The 26,891-nt window shown below is 43.4% G+C and overlaps 1 protein-coding gene and 1 long non-coding RNA gene across 18 annotated transcripts in view; one reads left to right on the top strand and one right to left on the bottom strand.

Annotated features, from left to right (window-relative positions):
• The window catches only part of PRUNE2 (prune homolog 2 with BCH domain), a 157,024-nt gene that overhangs the window by 36,295 nt on the left and 93,838 nt on the right, over positions 1-26,891 (bottom strand). For 11 of the 17 annotated variants that reach the window (XR_013232542.1, XM_077344742.1, XM_077344755.1 and 8 more), the window contains 2 exons: positions 1,700-1,779; positions 345-557 (listed from right to left, as the gene is read on the bottom strand). Coding sequence is in view for 16 of the 17 variants with exons in the window: in XM_077344742.1 (XP_077200857.1) it covers positions 345-557; positions 1,700-1,779 (293 nt within the window). In the remaining variant the exon portion in view is untranslated. The remainder of the gene's footprint in view (positions 1-344; positions 558-1,699; positions 1,780-26,891) is intronic. The other 6 variants (XM_077344743.1, XM_077344745.1, XM_077344744.1 and 3 more) reach the window with 3 other exon arrangements.
• On the top strand, positions 5,711-9,388 carry LOC143841062 (uncharacterized). Its single transcript, XR_013232543.1, has 3 exons — positions 5,711-6,006; positions 7,992-8,086; positions 8,911-9,388. It is a non-coding gene; the product is annotated as an uncharacterized LOC143841062 (long non-coding RNA).

Here is a 26,891-nt window from a genome sequence, read left to right as displayed (position 1 = left end):
TCCTCCAAGGCATGTAATGACCACTCTTTGAAAAACATGATCTGGCTACAAGATCCATGCTCTGAACACATCCAAGTTCAGTTACTTTAATGCCCCCTGCATGAGGATGACTTTGAATATAGTCAGTTTTATGGATAGTTTTTAAGCTGTTTATGTACAATAGGTTATTTTAATGGCTTTCTGTTTTATGTTGTCATATATTATTTTATCTGAAGAGGCTGCTTAAAAATATTCTGAGTGAATCAATGAATGAGGCTGAAGAAAGAACTGATCAACTGATAATCACATTTTCCAACACAAAATGATGTGGGAAACATACTTTATTACTTCATGTATTCTTTTACCTTCCCCATTACCATGTGCAGCATATTCAAAAGAGTCTGCTTCATCTGGTGTGTCAAGATCATCTACATTGATATCAATTTCATCTGGGGTGTCCAAGTTATCATCAGAAAGGATAGATCCTTCACTCTGGTCCAGTGAGAGATTGATATTTGGAGCTGTGAGCTTTATTCTTCTGGGATGGGAGCCATTAAGATCTAGAGAATTGGGAGGTTCTAAATGTGAGAAGATTAAAAACTCTGTTTTAAATAAACAAAACTAAAACCAAACAAAATAAAACTAGCAAGCGGTACAATAAAACAAAATAAAAACTTCAGCTAGAACAAACTAAAAGGGATTTTAAACACAAGTATGAGAGAAGAGGGCAGATTTTTGTCCCATTGACACTGATGACACCAGCTGAACATTCCCAGGGAAAGTTTGTCTGATTGCAATAGCTTCCTGATTTATATACTCCCACTTCCATTTGGCTTTCTGGTGGAAGAATCAGTGAATGGGTACCCACATAACTGTGCACTTGCGTCTTGCTGAAATGAACTTTGCCAACGCCAGTCCTATGTATACTGACAGCTTAGAATTTAAGAACTAGACCTATAAACACACAGCACATTCTTAAACACACTCAGCACACTCATAATAAGAGATAGACTGCAACACTAACAAAGTCAGCTCAGGAATACTCTTTCACTTCTCAACTGATGCATTACCCCAAAGGAGATTTGTTTGCAGGGAAAAAAACAAAAAACCTCCCTTCTCAAAAGAAGAGGTCACTTCTGGGTGCTGGGTAATTTAGAAAACTAGGATCCACTGGATATTCAGCTATTTGCTGATCATTTTTGAGCTCTTTAACACAAAGACATAGATACTCCTGATGGCAAACGTACTTGCCTTTTCTTGGAATACTGGCATGTCTATCTAGAAACCAGGGTAGATACTATGTAAGCTTATCCAAGAATTCAGTTAGATGTGGCGTAACTGGGTTTAAGAATAGGGTCTAACAGGGAAATGGCTTATTTTCTAAGTAGTATATTTTAGGGAGAAATTTGAACTGCTTTGTTTTGACTGGTACATCTTGATCTGGAAGCCAACCCCATGCAGGCTGCATACAAAATTAGCAAGTAAATGCAGAGTAGGTAATTATCACATGAGCTCAGTATATTCACAGCCTGGTAACAGCAAAGGTCTGGAGAAAGTGATGATCATTTGTCAAGAAAATCATGGTGTTTTCTAAATAAAGAAAAGTTAACACTTTTCCTTCTGCAATAATATCGTAGCAGCCCAAGACATGCTTCTCAATGAATAATTAAATGCTTAAGAAAAGAGAGAGGACCAAAAAGATAATTAAAGGCTGTCTTACCAAGTCTCATCTCTGTACTGCTGGAGTCCAGCATAGCCTCATTAAAGGAGATATCCATTCCCTCATCCTCTAGTACCAACCTGAAGCATAAGAAAAACATTTCTTAAATAGGGCCTTGTGGTTCAAGCCATCACAAACGTGCCCATAGCTTTTTCACTGGACAATCCGAGAAACATTTGGAGAGACACAACATATCCTGAGTTTCAAAGATAGTTTATCCATGTTAGAGAATTAAGTACTATATGAAAAATCTGAACAAGGAGAATTCAGCTACCCATATAATTAGAATATGAAATTGGATATATCCCAATGAGTCTTGCATGAAGATTCTTCAGAAAGTTAAGGGGAAAAGAAAGAGTTCTGCACTGAACACCAGAATGGACTCTTTAGCAGGGAAGCAAGGAGGAGCTGCACAGCTTTGCTTTGGTTTCACAGAAGGAAACATCACCTATAAAAACGAGATCTTTTTTGCTCAGTCACATTCTCTTTTCCCTAAATCTGGCAATATAGCTCAGAGAAAGCATTTATATCTTTTAATCCAGTTATGTGTGCTGATAACACTCCCTCCCACACACATAAATAAATGACACTTCTTTGTAAACTGCATGCTTATGTTACTTCTTGTGTATTTGGGTTCTTATACCTGTGTCTAAATATTTATAAAGCAGATACAAATATTTTACGAAATAAAGAATGTTGTTGTTTCCTCTGGGCTACCATGTGTTGTGGTTGAAGGAACAAAACATAAAGAGAGGACTGCCCTATTACCCCACTGCATAGGTTGCACTCTTTGCACACTTTGAGAGAGTACAGTATAACCTTCAATCTTTGAAGTGCAGCTTCAATGATACAGAGGAACATAAAATAGGCTTAAAAGAAAAAAAATTACCTGCTCATATATGCATCAATATATCATGTTCTCTGATCTGACCTCTTGCTAGATCGGGACTAATAAAAAGCTTAAGCATGTTACACAGAAACAATTCTCACATGCTTTCACAAAAGGTGAGCATCCACACACAAATGAGGAGACCATGAGACTGCAATACAATGCAATGTGACTAAGAACAAAAGCTCAGCTTCTTTTCCCTTCCACAAGAGGAAATGAGTATTCCCATCAAATGGCTCTTCTGCAGCTCCTGTTTATGCTTCCAACAGATGTCCCTGCTAAGCATATCACCAGGATGCTGCAGTATGCTAAAACAAGTCCTTCAAGGTAGGCATGCTCCAAATAATATGCTATTTCCATTCCAACAATTAGGGTCTTTTGAAAACAACTGAACTATCTGGTGACAGGGATCCCTGGATAATGATCATAGAAGACTGGCAGTAGAGGTGGGGCATCCTGGCAGAATAGCTGGTCAGGTTTTGTCTGGTCCTCAGCATCAAGTGAAAAGATCCTGGTTTCCAGGTCTTGTAGAGGGGTGGGGGGTGCATGGTCCCCTCCACCTGGAATCTCCTCCCAGCAGCTTTGAGCACTGGAAGTTAAAAAAAAACTCAAACCAGCAGGATCCTAAGAATCATGTTAAAGGAATGGGGTTGCTTGCATGCCAGGCCCAGACTCCAACCATCCATCGAACTTTAATATTTCTTTTCTTTCTTGCTTGCTTACTTTCAAAGAGATCCAAAGTATTGCCTTCTAAAGACTACTTTTGCACAGTAAACATATTAATGGATTGGCTCTACTTTTTACTCAAATACTCCTTTTGATTGATTGATTTTATTTTATTTATATTTAAATTCTTAGACTGACACTCTCAGAGTCAACAGGCTCGTGGTGGTTTACATAAAATCTAAACTCTTATAAAACAATAAAATTATACTCATACAAAACCAAGTTAGTAGTAAAATCACAGCTACAGGATAGCCCACTATACCCCTAACCCAACCCCCAAATTCAACAGCCACCAATCCTCCAGGGGGCAGCTTCAGAGACTGTGTCCCAGCAGGCTATTAGAGGGCTGCACAGGGAGGGAGCAGTTCTTCCTAGGCTGGACCTCAACCAAATGCCTGGCAGAACGTTGCGAGCTCTGTCAGGACCCTTAGATCTTCCAGGGGCTGATTCCACCAGGTTGGGCCAGGACTGAAAAGGCCCTGGCCCGGGTCAAGGCCAGGCTGTACCTCCCAGGGACTGGGGACAACCAGCAGAGTCCTACCCACAGAGTGAAGAGCCCTTTGAGGGGCATAAGGAGACAAGCAGTCCCTCAGGTAAGTGTGGCCGAGGCTGTGAATGGCCTTAAAGGTAAGTACCAAGACCTTGAACCTGATCTGAAAGCTGATCGGCAACCAAGCAGTTGCCTCAGCATAGGCTAAACATGGGCCCTCCATGATGACCTTGTGAGGACCCTAGCAGCTGCATTTTGCGCCAGCTTTAATTTATGGGTCAAAGACAAAGGAAGGCCTGTGTAGAGCAAGATACAGAAGTATAATTTGGAAATGACTGTTACATGGATCACCGTGGTCAGGTGGTCCAAGGACAAGTAGTGCACTAGTAGCCGAGCCTGGTGTCGATGAAAAAATGAGTCAGAACAGATCAAAAATTTTATGATTAAATGGATGCAAAATTTCAATGAAAAATATATCTGAATGAGTGCGAATGATTATGGTCTAAAATGTTAAGCTAACAAAATGTCAAACCTTGATAGAAAATTGGCATCAAATGTTTTGAGCTTCAGTGTGGAAGAAGTAGATATTTCTCCCTAAGGAAAAAAGACTTACTACACTAGAAATAGTATAGTATTGTGCATTGTAACCGGATGTTGCAACTAGGGAGCACAGGTATATCAATGCAGTCATATAGCTACTAGCTGTGGTAGAACTGCCAATCTACAGGTGGTTCCTGTAGAACTCCTGCAATTCATCTCCAGGTGACTAAGAAAAAGGGTGGATTCTTTGGCACTATAATCTGATGAGGACTCTTTCTCTCCAAACCCCAGTCTCCCCAAGCTTCACTCCCAAAATCTCCATGTATTTCCCAATCCAGAGCTGGCAACAATAAGCTGTGGGTCAGTACTGAACTTATTCACAATCTTAAAGTGGTTTGCCATTTCAGTTTATAGCCATGGTTGTTGTTGTTAGGTGTGAAGTCGTGTCCGACCCATCGCGACCCCATGGACAATGATCCTCCAGGCCTTCCTGTCCTCTATCATTCCCCGGAGTCCATTTAAGTTTGCAATAGCCATGGTAGACAACCAGTATCTTTAAACCGCTCCGCAGAGCGGTAAGAATAAAGCCCTAAGGGCTGTGTGGGCGGAGAAAGGGCGGGGCCAGTCCGTGATAAAAACTCTAGAAGGGCCAATCGGGAGCCGCCAGGCTCCCAATTGGCCCCTTGGTCCTGGACTGATAGCGGAGGGGCCAATCGGGAGCCGTAGGCTCCTGAGTGGCTCCTTCAGCCCCTCTCTGCATTTTGAGACGGCCGGGTGGCGCGCAGCACCTCCCGACCGTTACACCACTGCCCCTCGCTTCTGCTGCCACTCTGAAGCCACGGGAACACAATCAAACGCTCTCTTGAAGAGGCTGCCCTTCTACTCACTGGTAAGCTCCACTACACCCCCGAAGCCCCGAGCGAGCAAGAAACCCCCACAGGACACACATCTCTGCCGCTCCCCCCCCCATGCCAATCACCCAACCCGAGCGTAGATCCCCCCCCCGAAACCCACGCCGGGAGCCCGTGGCTGCAGAAGGCGACACCAGGCCCATCGGCCTCCACGGAGCTTCCCCCCTCCCCCAGACAGACCGGCAGTTATGAAGCTCCCTGCTCAGGGCTGCATAGGAGACTGTCAGGGAGAAGGGCCAGCCAAGCCTGCCTGCCTGCCGAGATAGCCAACTCCGGCAGACACACAAAAGCAGCGGCCTAGAAGACAGACAAACAAGCTTGCTCTCCCTACAGAAAAGCAAACAAGAAGGGGAGGGGGGACACGGGAGGAACGATGGAAGACACATAGAAACACCGGGCTGGAAGACAGAGGGCTGGAAGGGCTTCTTGGAGGGCTGCTCAGATCCCGGCTGGGACTGAGACTACCGAGGCCACAGGGCAAAAGGTGCAGGAATAGACAGAGACAGAGAGAGACACCCAGCATTACACAGAACGCACATAGAAAGCCAGGCAAACAAGAAAGGATGGAGGACACATAGAAACAGCGGCCTGGAAGACAGAGGGCTGGAAGGGCTCCTTGGAGGGCTGCTCAGATTGGGGGCGGGGCTGAGACTGCCGAGGCCACAGGGCAGGAGCTGGAGGAATACACAGAGAGAGAGACACCGATTGAGACAGAAGCCACACAGACATCGAGGGACACAAGAGGAAGGAGGTGTGTGTGTGTGTGTGTGGAGGGGGGAGTCAGGAAGGGGGGAGGGAAAGGAGGAGGAACATCACAGACAGACTGAGAGCCCATGAAATGGCCAGACAGAGGTGGCCACAGGTGGGAACAGACAGGAAACAGAGAACACGCAAGGCAGGTGGGGGGGGGGAGTTCAGGGAAAGGGAGCAAGGAGGGAGGGAAGGGAGGAGGAACATGAAGAGGAGAGTGGGACAGCCCCAGGACAGAATACCCAAGGAGGAACAGCCAAGGCCGGAAGACACATTGAAAACGTGGCCTGGAGGACAGCAGCCTGGAAGGGCTGCTTGCAGGGCTGCTCAGATTGTGGCCAGGCCAAGAGGTGCAGGAATATACAGAGAGAGAGACACCGATTGTGACAGAAGGCACAAAGACAGCGAAGAAAACAAGAGGAAGGAGGTGTGTGGGGGGGAGTCAGGAAGGACGGAGGGAAAGAAGAAGGAACATAACAGACTGAGAGCCCATGGAATGGGCAGACAGAGGTGGCCACAGGTGGGAACAGACACACACGAAACAGAGAACACGCAAGACAGGTGGGGTGGGGGGTTAGGAGTCCAGGGGAAGGGAGCAAGGAGGGAGGGAAGGAAGGAGGAACATGGGTGGACTGGAGCAGATAACAGGATGGCCAAGATGCCCCTGGACAGACAGACAGTGACACCATCGGAAGACAGCTGGATGGCGGGAACAGAGTGAGGTATTATCGAGATGCATGGGTTGATGGGTGTTAGCGCCAATGACACACAGACAGAGAGCCCATGCAATGGGCAGACTGAGCTCGCCACAGGCAGGAACAGTCTGAGACAGAGAACATGAAAGACAGGAGTGGGGGAAGGGAGGAGTCCAGGAGGGGAGGGAGGGTGCAGGGAAGGGAGGAAGGACAGACAGGCTGATGGATGGACAGGCCCCGACAGCCATTGCCAACCCCCCCCCCCCCCCGTTTACTCTCCCCAGCACTGATCCCTCTGCTGCCACCAGAACCCGTATTCCTGCTTGCGGGAACCATCACCACTCCTCTGAGTACTTACACCTGTCTTACACATCACAAACACCTGTGCTCCTATTCTGACCACCACAGCACTCTGCATGATGCTTTAGGATGCTTCGTGCTGATCTGCCGTACAGCAGGGGGTTGGACTAGATGTCCTGAATGGCCCCTTCCAACTCTATCATTCTATGATTCTATGCCTCTCTCAAGACCTCTGGCCTGACAATGGCCTTCATATACAACGCCACACTACACCTGCTACAATATCCTCCCCCAAGATAACCCCCCCACCTCACCAACTATACCATGATGCCTGACCCATCTTACAGGTCTCTTTTGACCTACTACTTCTCTACGTCGGTTACAACAACATTTGTGAGACTTTCACATAACATACAGCCTCTGGATCATGCACACCTGTCCTTGCATTGCTGCCCATGACACGGCATCTGCTTCCTCTGGTCTGCAGATATCTCTCCAGATCACATACTACGGTTGCCATCGCATACAGTGACACAGAAGCATCACTCCTCAACAACACTGACAAAGATGGCTATATCTCATTACCCTTTTCCTCCAAAATCTAATATTTGTGCGAAGCATACAGTGATATAGCCTGGATTACATCTCTCTGTGCCACAGACCTCCTCCTATCACATCCGAGCCCACCTGCCCATTTACATCTTTCCCTTTCACCCATCCTTACATTCTGCCTTCTCCTTTCACAGACCCTATGCTGTCCGCCTGACAGGCCACCGTCGCCAACACGCTCTGCATCTTCACCTAACTCCTGGGACTGCCCACCTGACCTGACGTCTTCCGTTTGCCCTACCCCTTGCAAATCACTCCCATTCCCCTCCCCTTCTCCAACCCTCTCCTATTAACCGGTACCTACCAAACCCCATGAGAACACTCACACATACACTGCCACGCTACACAAGTCACACTACTCCTGCTTTTCCCCCTTCTGCAGATTGACTCACCTGCACTCCTGCTTCACACCTCCTTCTGCTTTGCTGCCACAACCCACTCCACTGCGGTTTGCGCTCCCTCAAGACTGCACCCTTGGTGAGTTCGGATCCCCACCTATCCCCATCACTTGACAATCCTTCCCTGCCCGGTCCCAAACCATGCTTCCTAACCCAACTACCCTTTACCCTTGCACCTCTCCATACCTCCTGCCATGGGTTTCCCCAACCGCACCACACTTCCCTCCTTTATGCACACCTTCCCCCTTCTCACCACAAGCACAATGCCTCATCCTGCCCCTTTCTCTATCCCCCCCACAACTGCATACCTGCCTCCCAGTCTCTCCAGCTTCTACCCAGCCTCCAGACAATACACAACCTTTCGACACCACCAGTTTAATCCCTCCTTTACAAAACACTGCTGCATATTCCCAGCAACTATATCTTCACTTCCCTGCACCTCTCCCATCCACTCTGCCCAAACACCTACAATACCACTTGCACCAACACCCAGCCACCAACAGCACTCTCAAATCTACACTTTCTAGCGCCCGTTGTATTTAAACGTACAACGGGCTTTAAATCTAGTATATATAAATAATTGTAACCATCTGAGTTGATATTGCCAGAGGCTATGGCAAAACAGCCTGTATTTTTACTGATGAACACAGTAATTTTGTTGACTTCTCAACATTAAACAGGCTACTATCTAAAGCCTTAAGAACTCAAAGAATATTAAATTGGATCACCGGAATGATTTTTTTTAAATGTAACATGGTGGGTCTTTGGTATTTCTGTGCTATGTCTGGATGTGTTCCCCAGGTGTTTTTTTTCCCCCCAGGCACAATTCATATGCTGATTTTGACCTATAATTCCTTCAGTTATTCAGAACCTTCTCCTCTCATGTTTCTTTACAACCTCCAGGGCAAGCCAAGTGCAGCTGCTTAAGAATGTTCTCCATGTTCTCCTGGAGGAAAAATGGAGAGGACACACAGAGATGCATTTTCAGGATGTTACCCTCCTCTGAGTTCTTTCCTTCCTTTCATTTAAATCATATAGTGGTCTTAATATTGTATGTGGCATGGTTTTTAAGCTGATTTTGTCTTAAAATAAACTGAACTGATCCAAGCCTGAGCCAAGCTGAAAAATTGAAAACAACTTTCCTTCCATCTATAGTAGAGGCCTCAATTCATTGATATACTTGACTATTTACTTAAAATAGTATTCACCCATTTCAAATTAACCTCTTTAGGGGTTACAGTAATAAAACCTTTAGCCAAATCAAACACAACATGAAGCACTTTAAAGCTAATTGATTTTATCAGGTTTATACACTGTGTTGGATTCTGGCCATCTCACTGGCAGCCTTAGCTATTGTTCATGTGAGAAAAGCCTGGTTCATTTCAAACCACAATGATCACTTGGTTTATTGTTTTGAACTATCAAGTAAGATTTACTTCAGGCTAGCTGAAAACTATTCTAGGACTGCATTTATAGCTTGTTGCTAGGAGACTGAACAAGCACTGCGGTAGGGTGGTGACAGATGGGGTAGTGACAGGGATTTATGCATCAGATTGTGCTTTTAGACATTCCACAGTTCACATTTGGGTCAATTTTTTTCTGCTTCCACTTGGCAATATTATCAGTAGCATTTGCTATGTCAGCTCTCAGTTATTCCCTCCTGTGTTGAGACCCATTTAGTCATATTGTAACCCCATAAAGTTCCTACAAATCACTTTTGGCTTTCTCCTTACATAACACAGCTTCAAGAGAAGCGTTGTATTATATGAAAGGAGTTACTCAGGCCGATTCCGCACGGGGACAATGCCCTGACATACCAACTCATCTGGAGGTGGGGAAAACTTCTGATGCCACATGATGTCATCACCGGCCAGGGGCCACCCCATCAACTGCTCAACCAAGGCACTCGGAAGCTATGGAGCAAGGGAACACAGATATCTCCAGGATTCCGGTAGGCAGCCAGGTGCCAACATGGCCTGTGCCAATGCATGGTTGTGTGTTGGCAGACAATCTGCCTTTTGCAGTAATAACCATGATGGGCCCTCCAATGTATCATCATGCCAGCACCCTTGGATGGCTGCAGTGCTCTGGGCTGCATGGGGGAAACATTGGTGGGATGGTACCATGTGTGGTGGTACAAAACACTGGACCACTTCCTCCTAGCAGAAATGCTGGGAGGCAGCCCAACAGTATGCCCTCCACATGTAATTGGAGTCAGAGCAACATATAGTCTTTTAAACAATAGGCCTGATATATCTCTGCTATAACAGAAACACCTCTTAATTCCGTTGTCCTCTTCCTGCAAAAGACCAACAGTACTTGGGGCCAAGGGACCAAGCCCTATGAAGATAGGTTGAGGGACTTGGGAATGTTCAGCCTGGAGAAAAGGAGGTTGAGAGGGGACATGATAGCCCTCTTTAAGTATTTGAAAGGTTGTCATTTGGAGGAGGGCAGGATGCTGTTCCCGTTGGCTGCAGAGGAAAGGACATGCAGTAATGGGTTTAAACTACAAGTACAATGATATAGGCTAGATATCAGGAAAAAATTTTTCACAGTCAGAGTAGTTCAGCAGTGGAATAGGCTGCCTAAGGAGGTGGTGAGCTCCCCCTCACTGGCAGTGTTCAAGCAAAGGTTGGATGCACACTTTTCTTGGAAGCTTTAGGATGCTTAGGGCTGATCCTGCATTGAGCAGGGGGTTGGACTAGATGGCCTGTATGGCCCCTTCCAACTCTATGATTCTATGATTCTATACTTATACCATTGGAAATTGAATAATATTAGGGATTCAATTTCCTTTTTAAAATCATGGGTCTATTCAGTTTATACTATATTTTATATCATAACTGTCAAGTTTTCAAAGTGGATGAAAGCAAATTACTTTAGCAATGTCTGCAAATGAAACATATCCTGCTGATAGCCCACTGCATGATCTTGTTATAGATACTTTAACCCAAACCAGAACATGTAATGCTGTACACTTCCTTCCTTATTGACATTTCTTATAGGGACTTCATCTTGTATTACTAACATTTGCTACTTCATGACAGTTTTTTGACAATTTCCTTTTTAAAAAATTAATTGCTTCTGATTAGCATATGATTTTACTACTACTGTATTGGTATGTCCCATATAATTCAGCAAATAATTAGTAATGCTGAACATTTTTAATCCCTTCCCCCAGCAGAAGCTATCTGGAGGCTCCACAAAGGACAGAATGATCTCTCTGCTCCTTGCAGAATCTCTCCTAGCAGCATCTGTCTCTGGGCTCTGCATGAGGCTGGGAAAGATCTTTCATGAGCGCATGAGATCCTGGGAGGATCAGCTAGGGACACATAAAAGCAAAACAAAAATCAGGGCAGCACTACCGGTAGCCAAAAAAGATTTTATCATCTGTATTTGGCTTAGAAATACAGATTGGCTAAACCAAATTGGATGCACACCCATAATGACCTAGTTTTCATTCTTTTTCACCTGATAATTTAGCACACTGGCTTTTAATTTTTTTAATATTATCTTGGATTTATTACCCGCCACTCCCAGCAAATTGGCCTGTGGTGGGTTACAAAACAAACCCCAATACATAAAACCCATTAAAAACCCATTTAAAAGACATACAAATACAACACAAGTATGGCGTAAAAATAAACCCATCCCACACTGGTAAGCCTTCCAAAGGAGGGATCGAACATGTCTCAGCTGGTTACCATATATTATGTTCCAGGATTGGTGGCAGATCTTCCTTGGAGGGGGGGGGGCTCCAATCCATTCCTGCACTGGCCACAACCATAGACCTGGTGGAAGAGCTCCATCTTGCAGGCCCTGAGGAATGCTGAAATCTCTTGCAGGGCCTGTAGCACTTCCAGGAGCTCATACTAAAAAGGCCCTGGCCCTGGTCGGGACCAGACAAGCTTCTCTGGGGCCAGGAATAACCAACAAGTTGGTACCCACAAAGTGCAATGCCCTGTGGAGGGCATAGGTTTCCTCAGATAACACTGCAGTCATCTTGATTTAAAATTCTCAGCATTATATCACATCAGGCTAAATAAATATTCACTTTACTGTTACCAACATTTGGATTCTCACTTCCATGCATTTTAATGCTGAGCTAGTTTCCTGACTTATTCTTTGAATAGTTGAAACCATGTGTGGTAACTATGGTGGACAGGAGGCTCTGAGGCAACTGCCTTCTGGTTGTCCATTCACCTTTTCTCACCTTTTATGGATTCCTTAAACCCCGGCCACTCACAATAAAATAAAAAGAGGAACACAAGCATATAAGCTACATGCTCTTAGGATGTCAGCTCTGGGTTGGGAAACACCTGAAGATTTTAGGTGGTAGAACCTGAGGAAGGGGCATTTGGGAAGGAAGGGAAATTCAATGGGGTATAATGCCATAGTGCATCTTCCAAAGCAGCTGTTTTCTCCAAGTGAACGGATCTCTGTTGCCTGGAGATGAGCTGTAAAAGCAAGAGATCTCTAGCTATCTCATGGAGGATGGCAACCCTAATGTGTTCCCTAAAGTAGCGATCCCCAACCTGTGGGCCGCGGACCACATGTGGTCCTTCGACTAATTGGAAGTGGGCCCCGAAGGACGCCTTCTCCCCCTCCCCCGGCCCTTTACTCCATCCCCCCGGCCCTTTACAACACACTTCATTGTTGTGGCGTGTCTGTATCTTATTTTGAAGGGATGTTTAAACATTACCATAGCGATCAGAGAGTGTTAGGGCAGTGGTTGAAAGTAGAGGAGTAAACTACCCCCCCTCCCACCGGGCCTCATTAAAAGGCGTTGAGTGGTCCCCGGCATTGAGTGGTCCCCAGTGATAAAAAGGTTGGGGACCACTGCCCTAAAGGTCTTTTATTTAAGAACCTGCTAGACCAAGGTCATTATTTTTGAGGTGAGTAGAAACTGCTTTTTCATAGATATTTGACTGGACAGACAAATCTAAAGACTGGAATCAAATAATTCAATGATTTCCTTTTAAATCAATTCCAAAAGGCTTACGAGAATATGCATTAAAGCAGTGGTCCCCAACCTGCGGTCCGCGGCCCAGTGCCGGGCCGAGAAGGCCAGGACGCCGGGCTGCGTTTCCCTCTCCCCACCCCCCCACAATAAAAAACTTCCCCGGGCCGCAAGCTTGCAGCCCAGGAAGCTTCTTACTGCGGGAGGGGGGGAGAGGGAATCAGGGCCGTGCCACGCATCACGCATGCGTGGCCCGGCTGCGCATGTGGCCCGGCTGCGCATGTGCACATGCGCGATGCGTGGCCGAAATCGCATGTGCACGGCACTTTCGCGCATGTGCGAAAGTGCCGCGTGTGCGCAATTTCCGTCACGCATGTGCGCCTGCGTGGGCGGGGCAGTTGCCCCGCTGGTCCCCAGCCGGGAAAAGGTTGGGGACCACTACATTAAAGATCTCTCAAAGATGGCACCTTACTACAGTAAGGAAAACCCATATAATAAAAATAGTGAATAAAAACTATTGGAGAGATTGTGGTGAAGTAGGGACCTGTATTCATATGTGGTGGTTCTGTCTAATCATAACTGAATTTTGGAAATAAATATTTACAGAGATTGTTGAAATCATCTGGGAACAAATAAAACCTCCTGTAGAAATGGCCCTGCTCAACATATATATTAATGAAAACTCTTGATGTAAACAATACTGTTTTATGCTGGTTTATTTCTATACTAGAGTTAAAGCCCACTGTATTTTGTAATACAATGGGCACTAGCATGCCAGCTGCTGCCCCTGGCCTCCTTGCAGCCCTCCAGGTGGCCCTCCCATCCTGCTGCCCCCACCTTCCCTGCCAAAGCCCCAGCCTCAGCATGGGGAAAGGAGCAGGGCATGCTCCTTTCCCCACTCTGAAGCCTCTCCCACCACTCCCTCCTCCCCCGAGGCCCCAGCTTCGGCACGGGGAAAGAAGCAGTCCTTTCCTGGCGGTGAAGCCTCTCACCCCAGCCCTCTTACCTCCGAGTCCGGGACGGGCCAAGGGGGGCTAATTGGGAGCTGCATGTTGCGCGGCTCCCGATTGGCCCCTTGGCCCTGGACTGACACTTGGCCCCTTCGAGTTTTATCCCGGACTCACCCCGCCCCTTTCTCCGCCCACTTAGCCCTTAATGCGTTATTACTACCGCGCCTGTGGGAGCAGTTTACAGATGTTATAGCATAGTGTTTAGTTTTGTTGTGTTTTTCTAGTGAGGCATTTATGTGTATAATAAAACTTTTTATTTTAAGTTACAATAAAATCTATCAGAGAATGAATGGTCTAACAGGGTAAGGATCTTGTATGGAAATGTTTCAGCATATAAAGTGAATTGCTTCCCAATTTCATAAATTTTCTCCATTGAGAGTAACCACGTAGTAACTGCACCTCAGTTAATATAAATAAACCCTGACGGGAGATTTGATTCCCCTTTCTCCTAACAGGTTACCTTTGCTGGTTCAAGGCTGTTATTTTACCACACAAAGTTTCTTCCACAGAACCTGTACATGTGGGTTAGGAATGTAGGGCCCTTAAGGATGTTTATTTGTCTCACCAAAATAACCTGTCCCCTGTAAGCTGACCCCAAACCCTAACTAAACACCAAATAAAAACCTGGCTAAGTTGATACTCTTACTGAAGCCACAATTTCCCGAGAAAAAGAGGTTTTCTTCAGCCTTCTTAGACTGTTCATCTTGTCTCATCCAATGGATTTCCATGGGCTCTGAATGATTGACAGTCACTTGGATTTGCAGATGGCCAGAATCACAGGACCTTCAGGGATCATTACCACAGCATAACAGCCATGAGATGGGTTATTTTGAACAGAACAGCTAACTATAAGTCACTGATGAGAAATCCTATTAATCATGTGTGGCTTAGCTTTGATCTGATCAACTAATCAGAGCGCCTAGAAGGTATTTTGAAGAGCCAACCAGAAACTGCTTCAGCAAAAGAATTAAAACATAGAAATGGAACATCAGTTTGCTTGGTTAGAAAAAGATTGTTATAGTAATAGGCCAAAACCCAAAAAGGGAATCAAGAAAATATTTAAAATTAAAAACATAAATACATAGTTAATAGCTAAATAAATAAACTGAAATCACTAATTCTCAGAACAGGCTTCAAAATGGCCTCACAGCTTTTGCCTTGACTATTTTAGAGTGATCATTATTCTCCAAACTGGCAGGGTTGCCATAAGATCCATAGAAACTGTCAATGTTCATTATTTTTAAAAGAATGTTCCCATTTGACTACTGGAGCAGAACAGTGGTCAAAGTGACCTGAATTGCAACCTGATCCCCAAACACCTGGGTGACCAGTTCACATACAGCTTTCCAAGACATTATTCAATAAGTAGTTGAAGATGTGAATCATTTGTTATTAAAATGTTCTACATTAAATTTCTTCAATAGTACAATAGACTGAAAACAGTTGATTCATATACTTGGCAGAACTGTGTGTTAACAATGTATTTATTAAACAAATAAGAGCTCTGGGCAAGTAGAAGGAAATCCTGGCTAAATCCAGATTATACTTATTCAAGTGACACCTTAACAAAGAGATGCAGAAATCTTTACCTTTACTTTGCATAATGCTCTTTGGTGCACTTTTTGTACATTCACTTTAGTTTTGCTTTGTTCCTTTAGTCAAGCTCCTTATACTACGGCTTTGGCTCAGTGAAAGAGCATCCACTTTGCTAGCAGAAGATCCAAGGTGCAATCTCCCAGATCTCCAGTTAAACAGATATAGGCAATAGTGATGTCAAAGACCTTTGCTTGAGACATCGGAGAGCCACTGCCAGTCTGAATAGACAATAGTGACCTTGATGGACCAATGGTCTGATTCAGAATAAGACAGTGTCATGTGTGTACCCAGTTTGTATGTGCCTCTGTGATATGGCTTTCAAATGGTTTGGATTCCATGGTGCATTACTAAAAACTTGGCATCCATGTATTTCACATAGATGTTATGATCAATCCATACTCCAATTTTGCCTATGTATGTAGTAATGGGTAGGAAGCAATATCCACGTCCACTGTAATGTGTGATCCTGAATATGCAAAAGGAGCAATGGTGAGGTAATATTTATTTATTTTCAAATTTACATCCTGCCTCTCTTGACAAATGTCGCCTCGAGGCGGATTACAGAATAAAACCATAAAAATAAACACCTAAAATCCCATTAAACATTAAAAGAGCAATATCCCCAATATCAACAATAATAAAGATGGTGGTATAAACTCAACAATATTCCTCCAAATCTAATTTAGCTAATCCCAACCTCCATGGTCCCAATGATGTAAACTAGACTTTGATCTTCCATGTTCCATAAGGGAACACATGGGATAGGGCGGGACACCCTGTTCATAACTCTGATCATCCCCCCGGCCTCAACACAATGCCTGGTGGAAGAGCTCCATCTTGCAGGACGTACAGAACCTAGGTAGCTCCATCAGGGCCCTTAGCTCTTCTGGGAGCTCATTCCACCAGGCTGGGGCCAGGGCCAAAAAGGCCCTGGTCCTGGTCAAGGCCAGATGAATCTCCCGGGGCCCTGGGACAACCAGGCATATAAACCAGAAAAGCTCCTTTACTGCTGGTTACACAACAGAGAAAAATAGAAATAAAAAAGGATAAATCCAAGCCCATTCATCTAAGATTAAGGAAAAAGCTATCTCCTGTACTGACAATTGTTTAATAGAAACTGTGTAATCATAATCATACAACAGACAGGAACTTGAGAAACCTGATTAATTTTACAGCCTCCAGAGAGTTAAATTTCAGTAGATGCATACTGTAGCATTTAATTAATTCACCTTTGTTACATAGCTGGTTAATTAGAAAAACATAATTAAAAATTGCCAGATGGTGGGGAGAAAGACCTTTTCTTCAACACATTGATATTCTTGGTACAGAAGTTTTTTATCATGTGCATATTTTCACTCTATGAAGCAATAGTGAGATAAGAGCCTAAACAACATATTGTAAAACAAGTTAACCATAATTTGCAGAGTGGAATGATGTGTAAATATTGGCTAATATTGTTTACCATACAACTAAATGAGAAAAATACGATTGAGCACTAAAGTGATTCCTGTTTTACAGATAAGCTAGAAACAAATGTGATTTGTTCTAGGCCACAGAAGGTGTGGTTTGTTCTAGGTGGTTTGTTCTAGACCATTTAAGGGGCTGAAACTCAAATTCAGTCTTTCCTTAAAGCAAAAATTAAGTTGGCACTGTTTATTACTGGTAGCTGAAATCCATCAAATTGTAATATTTCTAGAATAATTTTTCTGAAATGTCATAGTTGGAAAACAAAAAACCTAACTGAAAGACAGGTAGGAACTGAAAAATTGGATGTCTGTACAATGTGAATCATAAACTTATATAAAAATTTATTGTATGCAACAAGATTAAGGCATTAAAAGCATACATAAAGCCCCTAGGCTATTCATAGAAAGGCACAGTATGCACCATACAATTTTGAACTTTAGACCTAAAGAGTTTCGACCCAAAATGAGGCACACATAATGCTAAAGTAAAAGGTACATAAAGTAGCTAATAAGATAAAGAAAATTATAGAACTTATTTTTTAGGATGGCAAAATCAATTAAAATAGAACCAATAGAAAATCTCTCAAGCTGCTTTAAAGTTCCAGTGTGTTCCCTTGAAGCCAGGGCATATGTGAAAGCAGACCTTTCAGCTTGGTTGGTTGTTTTCAGTCCTTTGAAGTTTTTCTCCCTTCTGTTGTTTTATGTTATAATTTGAGCCAAAAGCATTCCATACGTACATTTTTCTTACGTCTGGGATCATGAATCAACTGATAGCAAACGTGTCCTTAAAGAACAGCTACCAGCTAATTACCTGCAAGAGTCAGCTTGAAGTTGCAGATAAGTACAAAATAAACTGAAATTAGGGATGGGCATGAAATATGTGACGGATTGTGGCTCAAGAGGTGATGTTCAGCACATACATGGTCTCTAAAGAAATCTCCACATTTTGGGGCATGGTTCAGGGCTGTTCAGAATACGAAACGCACCCAGGAACTCTGGCACGAAAATGCTTGACAATGGTGGGGGTGGTGTTTTCCAGCCTTGGAAACACAAATAGGGGCCTTTCAGACATTGCCTGCCAATAACAGAATTGCCTGCCAATAACAGAATTTCCATTTAGCACAGTGGAACTCAGATCTATATGCATTTATGAGGAATATGTAGTCCCTTTGTTGGCTTTGTGATTTTGGACAGACCTTGCCCTCTAAAACCCAAGAGCATTTCAATAAGCAATGAAAAAAGACCAAGGCACATTGCACAGTAGCTTCCTGAGAAAAAGGAAACAAGTTGTGAAAATGAGCTATGCAACATATTGGGGGACAACAGCAGCATCACCGCCCTCTTTGATTTGATTTGACCAACCTAGTTTCCTTTATTGACCAAGTAACAGGTTTGCTGGATCGAGGAAATTCGGTTGATGTCATTTACTTGGATTTTAGTAAAGCTTTTGACAAGGTTCCCCATGATGTTCTGATGGATAAGTTGAAGGACTGCAATCTGGATTTTCAGATAGTTAGGTGGATAGGGAATTGGTTAGAGAACCGCACTCAAAGAGTTGTTGTCAATGGTGTTTCATCAGACTGGAGAGAGGTGAGTAGCGGGGTACCTCAGGGCTCGGTGCTCGGCCCGGTACTTTTTAACATATTTATTAATGATCTAGATGAGGGGGTGGAGGGACTACTCATCAAGTTTGCAGATGACACCAAATTGGGAGGACTGGCAAATACTCCGGAAGATAGAGACAGAGTTCAACGAGATCTGAACACAATGGAAAAATGGGCAAATGAGAACAAAATGCAATTTAATAAAGATAAGTGTAAAGTTCTGCATCTGGGTCAGAAAAATGAAAAGCATGCCTACTGGATGGGGGATACGCTTCTAGGTAGCACTGTGTGTGAACGAGACCTTGGGGTACTTGTGGATTGTAAACTAAACATGAGCAGGCAGTGTGATGCAGCGGTAAAAAAGGCGAATGCCATTTTTTGGCATCAACAGAGGCATCGCATCAAAATCACAAGATGTCATAGTCCCATTGTATAAGGCACTGGTCAGACCACACCTGGAGTACTGTGTGCAGTTCTGGAGGCCTCACTTCAAGAAGGACATCGATAAAATTGAAAGGGTACAGAGGAGAGCAACGAAGATGATCTGGGGCCAAGGGACCAAGCCCTATGAAGATCGGTTGAGGGACTTGGGAATGTTCAGCCTGGAGAAAAGGAGGTTGAGAGGGGACATGATAGCCCTCTTTAAGTATTTGAAAGGTTGTCACTTGGAGGAGGGCAGGATGCTGTTTCTGCTGGCTGCAGAGGAAAGGACACGCAGTAATGGGTTTAAACTTCAAGTACAACGATATAGGCTAGATATCAGGAAAAAGTTTTTCACAGTCAGAGTAGTTCAGCAGTGGAATAGGCTGCCTAAGGAGGTGGTGAGCGCCCCCTCACTGGAAGTCTTCAAGCAAAGGTTGGATACACACTTTTCTTGGATGCTTTAGGATGCTTAGGGCTGATCCTGCATTGAGCAGGGGGTTGGACTAGATGGCCTGTATGGCCCCTTCCAACTCTATGATTCTATGATTCTATGATTCTATGATTCTATGATTTGAACCAAACATGTTTTCCAATCACAAATAATGGCAATCTGTCAGACTTCCAGTACAAGAACAAGCAATCTGTTACTCACCAATTCATGTTTGCACTACTTAAGAGATAATCCATCTGTTACTGGAGTCCTGTGAACTGGAGTCTCCTAGCATCTGTACTATATGGGCTGGACAAATGGTATGGATTCTTCCCATGCCAACATCACCAATCATTGTGGACAACAATGAAATGGGCTGTGACCCTAGTGCTGGCTATAGGGTATGTAAGTTCACTTTATGCATAGAGTAGGCAAAGAATAATACCTTCTCATCTAGCCCTTAACCACTAAATTTTCAGTGGAAGGTCTGATCATAGACTATATGTACAATCACATAATCTTTAACCGCTCCTCACGGAGCGGATTAAATAATTCGGTAAGGGCCCCCAAGGTGGGCACTGTCCGTGATGAGGAAGGGTGCCGATAGGCCCCATCCCCTGGACTGACAATCGGAGGGCCCAATCGGCAGGCGCAAAGTGCCTGACGATTGGGCCCTCCGAATGTTAGTCGGGCGGCAAGGGACCAATTGTTTTCCCCGAGATAGGACCAATTGCGACCAATTGTTTTCCCTGAGACAGTTAAAGAAGAGAGTATGAGTAGTTCCAAGATATAGTCCTTATACTTTCCTTCTCAGTGTCAAGGCCGAAGTAATGAAATAATTTGTACTGCATGGTAGACTACAGAAATGATATACTTTTATTGTTAAAACAAAACTGAAAATAAACTACATTTGTTTGCAAAGGCAGGTACAAATGCAGGATTATATATGGGGCTTCAGTCCCAGTTGTCTCGCTGAATTACCAGATGTCCAGCTTGGAACTGGACAGTCCAGTATTTTCCCTTTCTATCCAGTAAATACATGAAGAAAACACTGGATTTTCTAAATAAGCAATCCTAGCTCCATGCATGCATAGTTTCTTTCCCATCTGGCTTGATAAAGTGGCGACACCTCTCTCTGTTCTCCATCATGAACTCAGAAGAAAAAAAAGGAATCACAAGGCAAGATAGTGTAATAGTCCTCTCTGTATTATTAGTAAAAGTCCAAATAATGATAAACAGTCAACCAAAACGGGATTCTAGGTAAATAACCTGATGTTTTTGAGGAGGCCCCTCTCCTCTTTACAGATAATAGCTGAGACTGACTGACCCCTGTTATTTCTTACATCCTTACTCTTATCAAATACCCCCCCCCTGTTGTCACTGCAGCTCCCCTTGACTTTCCATTTTAGATCTTTTTATTGAATACCTCCCACCTAGTTCTTGCATTTTTCACTGGCTTGGACCAACAGCCTATTAAAACTGTATTTTCTTAGTTATTGTATCCTCTGCTTCTTTTCAGCTCTCCTTACATTATAAGCCTTTCACAGTTTCACTAGTTTTATGCCTGATACATAGTTTTATGCCTACGGCCTCCTCAAAAACACCAGTCTATAATGGATTAGAGCCTTCCAAGGGAGGGACAACCTACTTATGAGTCAAGCAAAAGAGACAGGAAATGGGAGTGGTGATAGAAGCAGGTGCAATTTAGCTGTCTCATATTGTCAAGATACCATGAGGAAAAACAGCTAGTGTAGCTGGTATGCTTTCTGTCTTTGAAAGGGAAGCTAGGCTAGAGCTATGGCAATGATGACAAGTCCCTTTTACCAAAAAGCAATCCCTTTCTTGTCTAAGTCTTCAAAGGGAGGACACTGGACTTTGATAGCCTCTTAAAGACTCCTCCCACCCACTGAGCCACAGAGGATGCAGCACAGCTAAGGAAGAATAGAGAAGAGGAAAGACTTCAGCTGGTAAAGATGCTGCCTTCTATTCTTAGAGGTGAAGCTATTCTTGAGATGAAGCTTCCATTAAATAGTGTCACAGGAAGAAAAATAAATAACTGGAATGCAGAACTGGTCCTGGATCCTGGAATGCACAATAAGACTGTGTAGAGATACTGTGGAAAAGAGAAAATTGAGCTGATGGTAAACTGCATGGTGTCAGAATTTAGAGCATTAAGTATACTAACCAGTGAAATGATCTTAGCAACAGCATTTTGTGTGACTAGAAATGGGTCAAGTTGGGATTTGTAAGTAATAAAAATGTGGATGATGCTGGAGTATGAAGGACAGAACTTTGAAAAGAGAGCTGTAGGAACTGGGGGGGGGGGGTCCTGCATCTTTTTGACTACCAAACAGGCTGCACTTTGATTGAATTTGGGTTGCCAGTATCCAAGTGGGGCTTGGCGTTTCCCCAGAATTACAACTAACCTCCAGACAAGACAGATCAGTTAATTTTCAGGAAATGACAACTTCAAAATGTATCCCATCCACATTCTCTCCCCTTCCCAGACTCCATCTTCTTCAGGGTCTGCCCAAAATGTCTAGAAATTTCCCAATCTCCAGTTGAAAACCTGTATAGTCCAAAAGAAGAAGAAGAATGTTTTTTTTAAATCCTAATTTTCACCACCTGAAGGAGTCTCAAAGCAGCCTTCCCTTCCTCTTCCCACAACCGTGTGAGGTAGGTGGGACTGAGAGAAGATGCCAAGCAAAGTAACTGGCAAAATATTGGGGATGAAAACTACTGGACCATGGCCACACAACCCAGAAAACCCAAAATTTGTCAATTTAGATTTTTCATCTTTTGAAGAAGAGTTATTTTTATAGCCTAATTTTCACTACCTGAAGGAGTCTCAAAGGAGCTTACAATCGCCTTACTTTCCTCTCCCCACAGCAGACACTCCGTTTCCACAGGGAGGCATTAAATTCATGCCACCTCCTGCTTGCAAACAGGTGGTTGGAAGCTGTGTTTGCAAGTTTCCTGACAGCAGGCACATCCTGCATTTTCCCACCACCTCATCATGGTTTTTTGCCACCCAATGAGATGGCAAGGGAAAACAAAGTGAACTTTTCCTCCTGCTCCTTGGCTTGTCAATCACCACAAGCCACCAATCCCAGCACAGCAGTTGCTTTGGGGACTTAAACCTCCTTTCCTCCCAAGCCTTGAAATTAATTTTCAAGCACTTCTGTGTTGCTACGGGGTAATGCCACAACATTAAAGCACCCCCTCCCCTTTTGGGATTCCTGATGTTTTGATCTCTATTCATGTTCAGGTAAATTTGTGAGAGGGTGAACATGGTTACTGGAGCCCGATGAGTAATTTTGTGTGAACAGTAAGGCTTAAAAATGAACAAGATGAACAACTGGCTGATCGGGAGAGGGCTGCTTCAACACACGCCCCCTTCTCCTGTTAGAACCCAAACACCGGAAAACGCAAGCAGATATGTGTCTTGGCTGCTCGACCCCAAAACAGATGAGGACAATGAACAAAACATTTTATTTTTAACTTGAGGAATGCAGCTTTGTGGTCCCACAGTGATGTGGACCACACCATTTAAAATAATAATAATAATACACATTTCTCCCTCCATGTGGGCTTGCCCCTGGTTGCTCCAGTTTTTGCGAGGCAAATCTGGACAAAACTCATGCCAGTCCCTGGACAGCCTCAGGTTGCTGATGATGTCATGTGAAAGCAGCACTAAAACCTGCCAACAACTAGAGGCTGTCCAGAGGCAAATTCCTCATGCAGAAATGGTACCTGTGAGGCAGGTGAGGCTGAGAGAGCTCTGATATAACTGCTCTGTGAGAACAGTTTAAGAGATCTGTGACTAGCCCAAGGTCACCCAGCTGGCTGCATGTGGAGGAATGGGGAATCAAGCCCAGCTTGCCAGATTAGAAGATACCACTCCTAAGCACTACACAAAACTGGCTCAAGAACACAAAGGGCTTTGGCTTTTTCAGACACTATTTTCCACAATGGGCTTTTGGTTTTGGTTTTTCAGACACCATTTTTCAAAAGTGGGTATTGCATGGACATCAGTTTGATCCAGCATGTGATTAACAATTCCAGAATGATTATTAGAAAATCAGCCCCCATTTATCAACTTTCTACTAATAAATTGCTAAATGAAGTTAACATGAAATTACAGGTTTTGCTCAAGAAAGCCCAACTATTGCATGTTTTTGTTGGGGTCACTGTACTTGCACTCATGACATAATAATAAGATGTGCCATAGCTCTTATTTTATTATTATCATTTATTAAATTTCTATGCCATCCTTCTAAAACTCTTTCCCAGATGTGCCATGTCAAGTGTCCTATTGGAAATCTCTTGAGTAATTTTTCCTTCTTTTTTACAATTTTTAAATCTACAAACATTTGAACTAGAAGCCTGTCGGGAGAGGCGGGAATTAAATCTAAAAATAATAATAATAATAATAACAATAGATTGTAGATGAACATACATACTGACCAAAATTATTTTCTGCCTATTATTTTTATGCTGTTCTCCTGCTAGAAGGTACAACGTTTCTCTTTTATAGATTAGTGGTTCAAGACTGAGATACTTGTATTAGGAAAATATTTAATCTCAAAATAATTTTCTGTGCTTCATGGAGCTCTGTCTCTTTCTGCTGTTCCTACCTCTTCATCTTCATCACCCACTGTTCCTTATAACTGCTTCTTGGATTTCATGTCCAATTACTCATACAATACACAAAACAACAGCTCATATACCTCTCCTCACATTGATTCCCAGCATGCTTTAAATATTCATTTAGGAGTGTTATATGCACGTCTGTGGGAAAGGCATGATTTCTTTAATTAAACAAAGTATGTTTTTAAATACTCTCTCATGGGAATGTTTCAAGCTCATTTTGCAGCTAAATCAGCCACTATTTTCATATATATTCTTTTATAAGTACTTTCCCAAGATTTGTAATTTCTCAAGATTTGTATGAATTTTCTTTGTCAGCATGAAAGCCATAGTTCACTCTTAAACAGTTCCAAGAGCTTTTTCACTGTAACAATACAGGAACATGCTACAGGAAATAAATGCCATATGCTTCACTTGATAGCAAAACATCAGAAACATTGTAATTGTCTGTTATTGAGCTTTAAGGCTGATGTGATCTCAAAGGGCTATAGTGCTTCCGTAGTTCAACAAGCTTTTATTCCAGTTAGAGAGAAGCAGTGCCCCCCCCCACCCCCACATGTACACCAGACTCTAAAAGCTATGCTAAGGAGCAGATGACAATAATAAAGAGTGTTTATGCAATTAAACACACAGTAAAGTTTTGTTCCCTAATTACAATAGCTGCATCAGCTTCCTGACAAGACAAATTCTCTTTTTAAGAAGATGTGACAGAATTAACACACAGCTGCCTTATTTTCCATAATGAGGCAGTGGATGCCTCACATCCTACTGACAATATTCTTCTCACCCCCCCCCCCTTTTAATACCCACCACCCTCTGCCTACAACAATAGAGCTGTTAACTGGGAAAGCTCTTTCTCTGTCGGTCTCTCCGTATAAAAACAAAAGCTCTTACCTTTTATAGACAGCTATTTTCAAGGGAGGAAATAATAAACATGCTTTATTACTTCACTCCAGCATCTCCCTTCTGTAGCAGCTTACTAGGAACATAGATCTCCACCATTTTTCTGATCACATGACCAGTGGCACTTCTAAATAAGGATGATCACCTGCCTTCAGATACCCTACTGCAAGGAGCAGAAGATACAGCAGCTCTGAAAAGCATTTACAGTTATCTACAAATATCCTGGCCCCTGAGCAATTGTGTCCAGTTCTTAACATGTCCGAAATTTATGGCAAGCAAACTGACAGTGGAGGGAGGAGAACATCTCCCCTTTTTTTCCGGAGATGGGGGTCAGAAATTTATACTGAGAGAAAGAAAACATCAGCAAAGTTCTAATGCAGTTTCCAGGTCAGAGTGTAATTTTTGTAGTATTTATGTAAATAGCATAGATGTTTAGCATGTTTGGCATAATGTGCTCTTATTTAAAATGGTGTTAAAATTGTGCTGTGATGCAGAATTGAGTAACACAGCAAGAAACCATGAAAAAAGGGGACTCTGAGAAATCCTGTGGGGAAAAACAATTGGAGAAAGCAGTCAAAAGTCTTAAGAAAGTCAAGAGTAAATTCCTACAAATTCCTTTCCTACACTATGAGCAGAATAGAATATATACTAGTATATACTAGTATACCAATCACACTAAGTCTTTTTAAAAATTAAAGCAAAGGAATATAAGCAGTTAAAGCCACACAGGGCTTTCCACATGGGGAATTAGGCCTGTGCTGGCGCTTGTCTGGCTGCAGAGCTAATCCCTGCTCCAAATGATGTCAGCACCAGCCCAGGACTGGACCATTTCAGGCCCTCCCCTCCAGCACCAATGGGGTCTAGGTCAGGGCAAGCCCATGTGGAAGTGAAGAGTTGGGCTGCTAAGGAACAGCTTCACCCCAAACTATGGCATCCCGGAAAGGACAAAAAATGCCCCAGTTAGCTCCATGATACTCCACAGAGCTGATTTGGGCATTTTTTTTTCATTTTTAAGAAGGTGGGATTGCATTGTAACACAATCCCACCTTCTTAAAAATGAAAAGAAATACACTTTGCCACCTCAACGTGTGGCGGAACCTTTACATCTTGGCTGTTTCATCCAGAGGCAGAAATCCAGGAAAGACAGGGGCAAAGCAGTGGGCAAAGTGCCCCATCGCTAGCACTCAGCGGCAGCCTGGCATGGTGCCACCAGTGCAGAAAAGATAAGGGTTTACAATATACTTAAACTTTTTGTTTCAGTCCATAATAAATATTGCCCATCTCTCAAGAAATATGTCACACATTGTATTTTACATGTGTGATTTGTATATAACTTGCATACTTGCTTAAATATTTATACTTCTAAAACCTGAGTCTCATTATCCAACTTTCCCCCCCTGTTTCTAGTTTGCTGCTGAGAATTGTGCAACATGGGCAAATGCAAATAATAACATTGGAGACAAAGACAAACTATAAATATACACTGATGGAATCTGAAAAGCAGGGCTGCTTTGAGAGCTTTTGGAAGGACTGGAGGACTCTTGGGATTACAACTGATCTCCAGATGACAGAAATCAGTTCACCTAGAGAAAATAGCCACTTTGCAAGGTGGATTCTATGGCACTATATACAAACTTTCCCATCCCCATGCAATAACCCCAATATCTCCAGGTATTTTTTTCCTAGCCCAGAGCTGGCAACCCTAAGCAAGCATGATGTCACTCATGGTACACAATGCTGTAATTTCCCTTTTTGGTTATGTACCTAAATGTGACATTGTGATTATGAACTAGAGATTTCCCACTTGCCTAAGATAAAAACCATAGAGATTTGGAAAATTCC

Source organism: Paroedura picta, chromosome 7, assembly GCF_049243985.1.
Source record: "Paroedura picta isolate Pp20150507F chromosome 7, Ppicta_v3.0, whole genome shotgun sequence".
NCBI lineage: Eukaryota > Metazoa > Chordata > Lepidosauria > Squamata > Gekkonidae > Paroedura > Paroedura picta.
The sequence above is the reverse complement of the archived record's forward strand: the minus strand, read 5'-3'. Positions and strand labels throughout refer to the sequence as shown.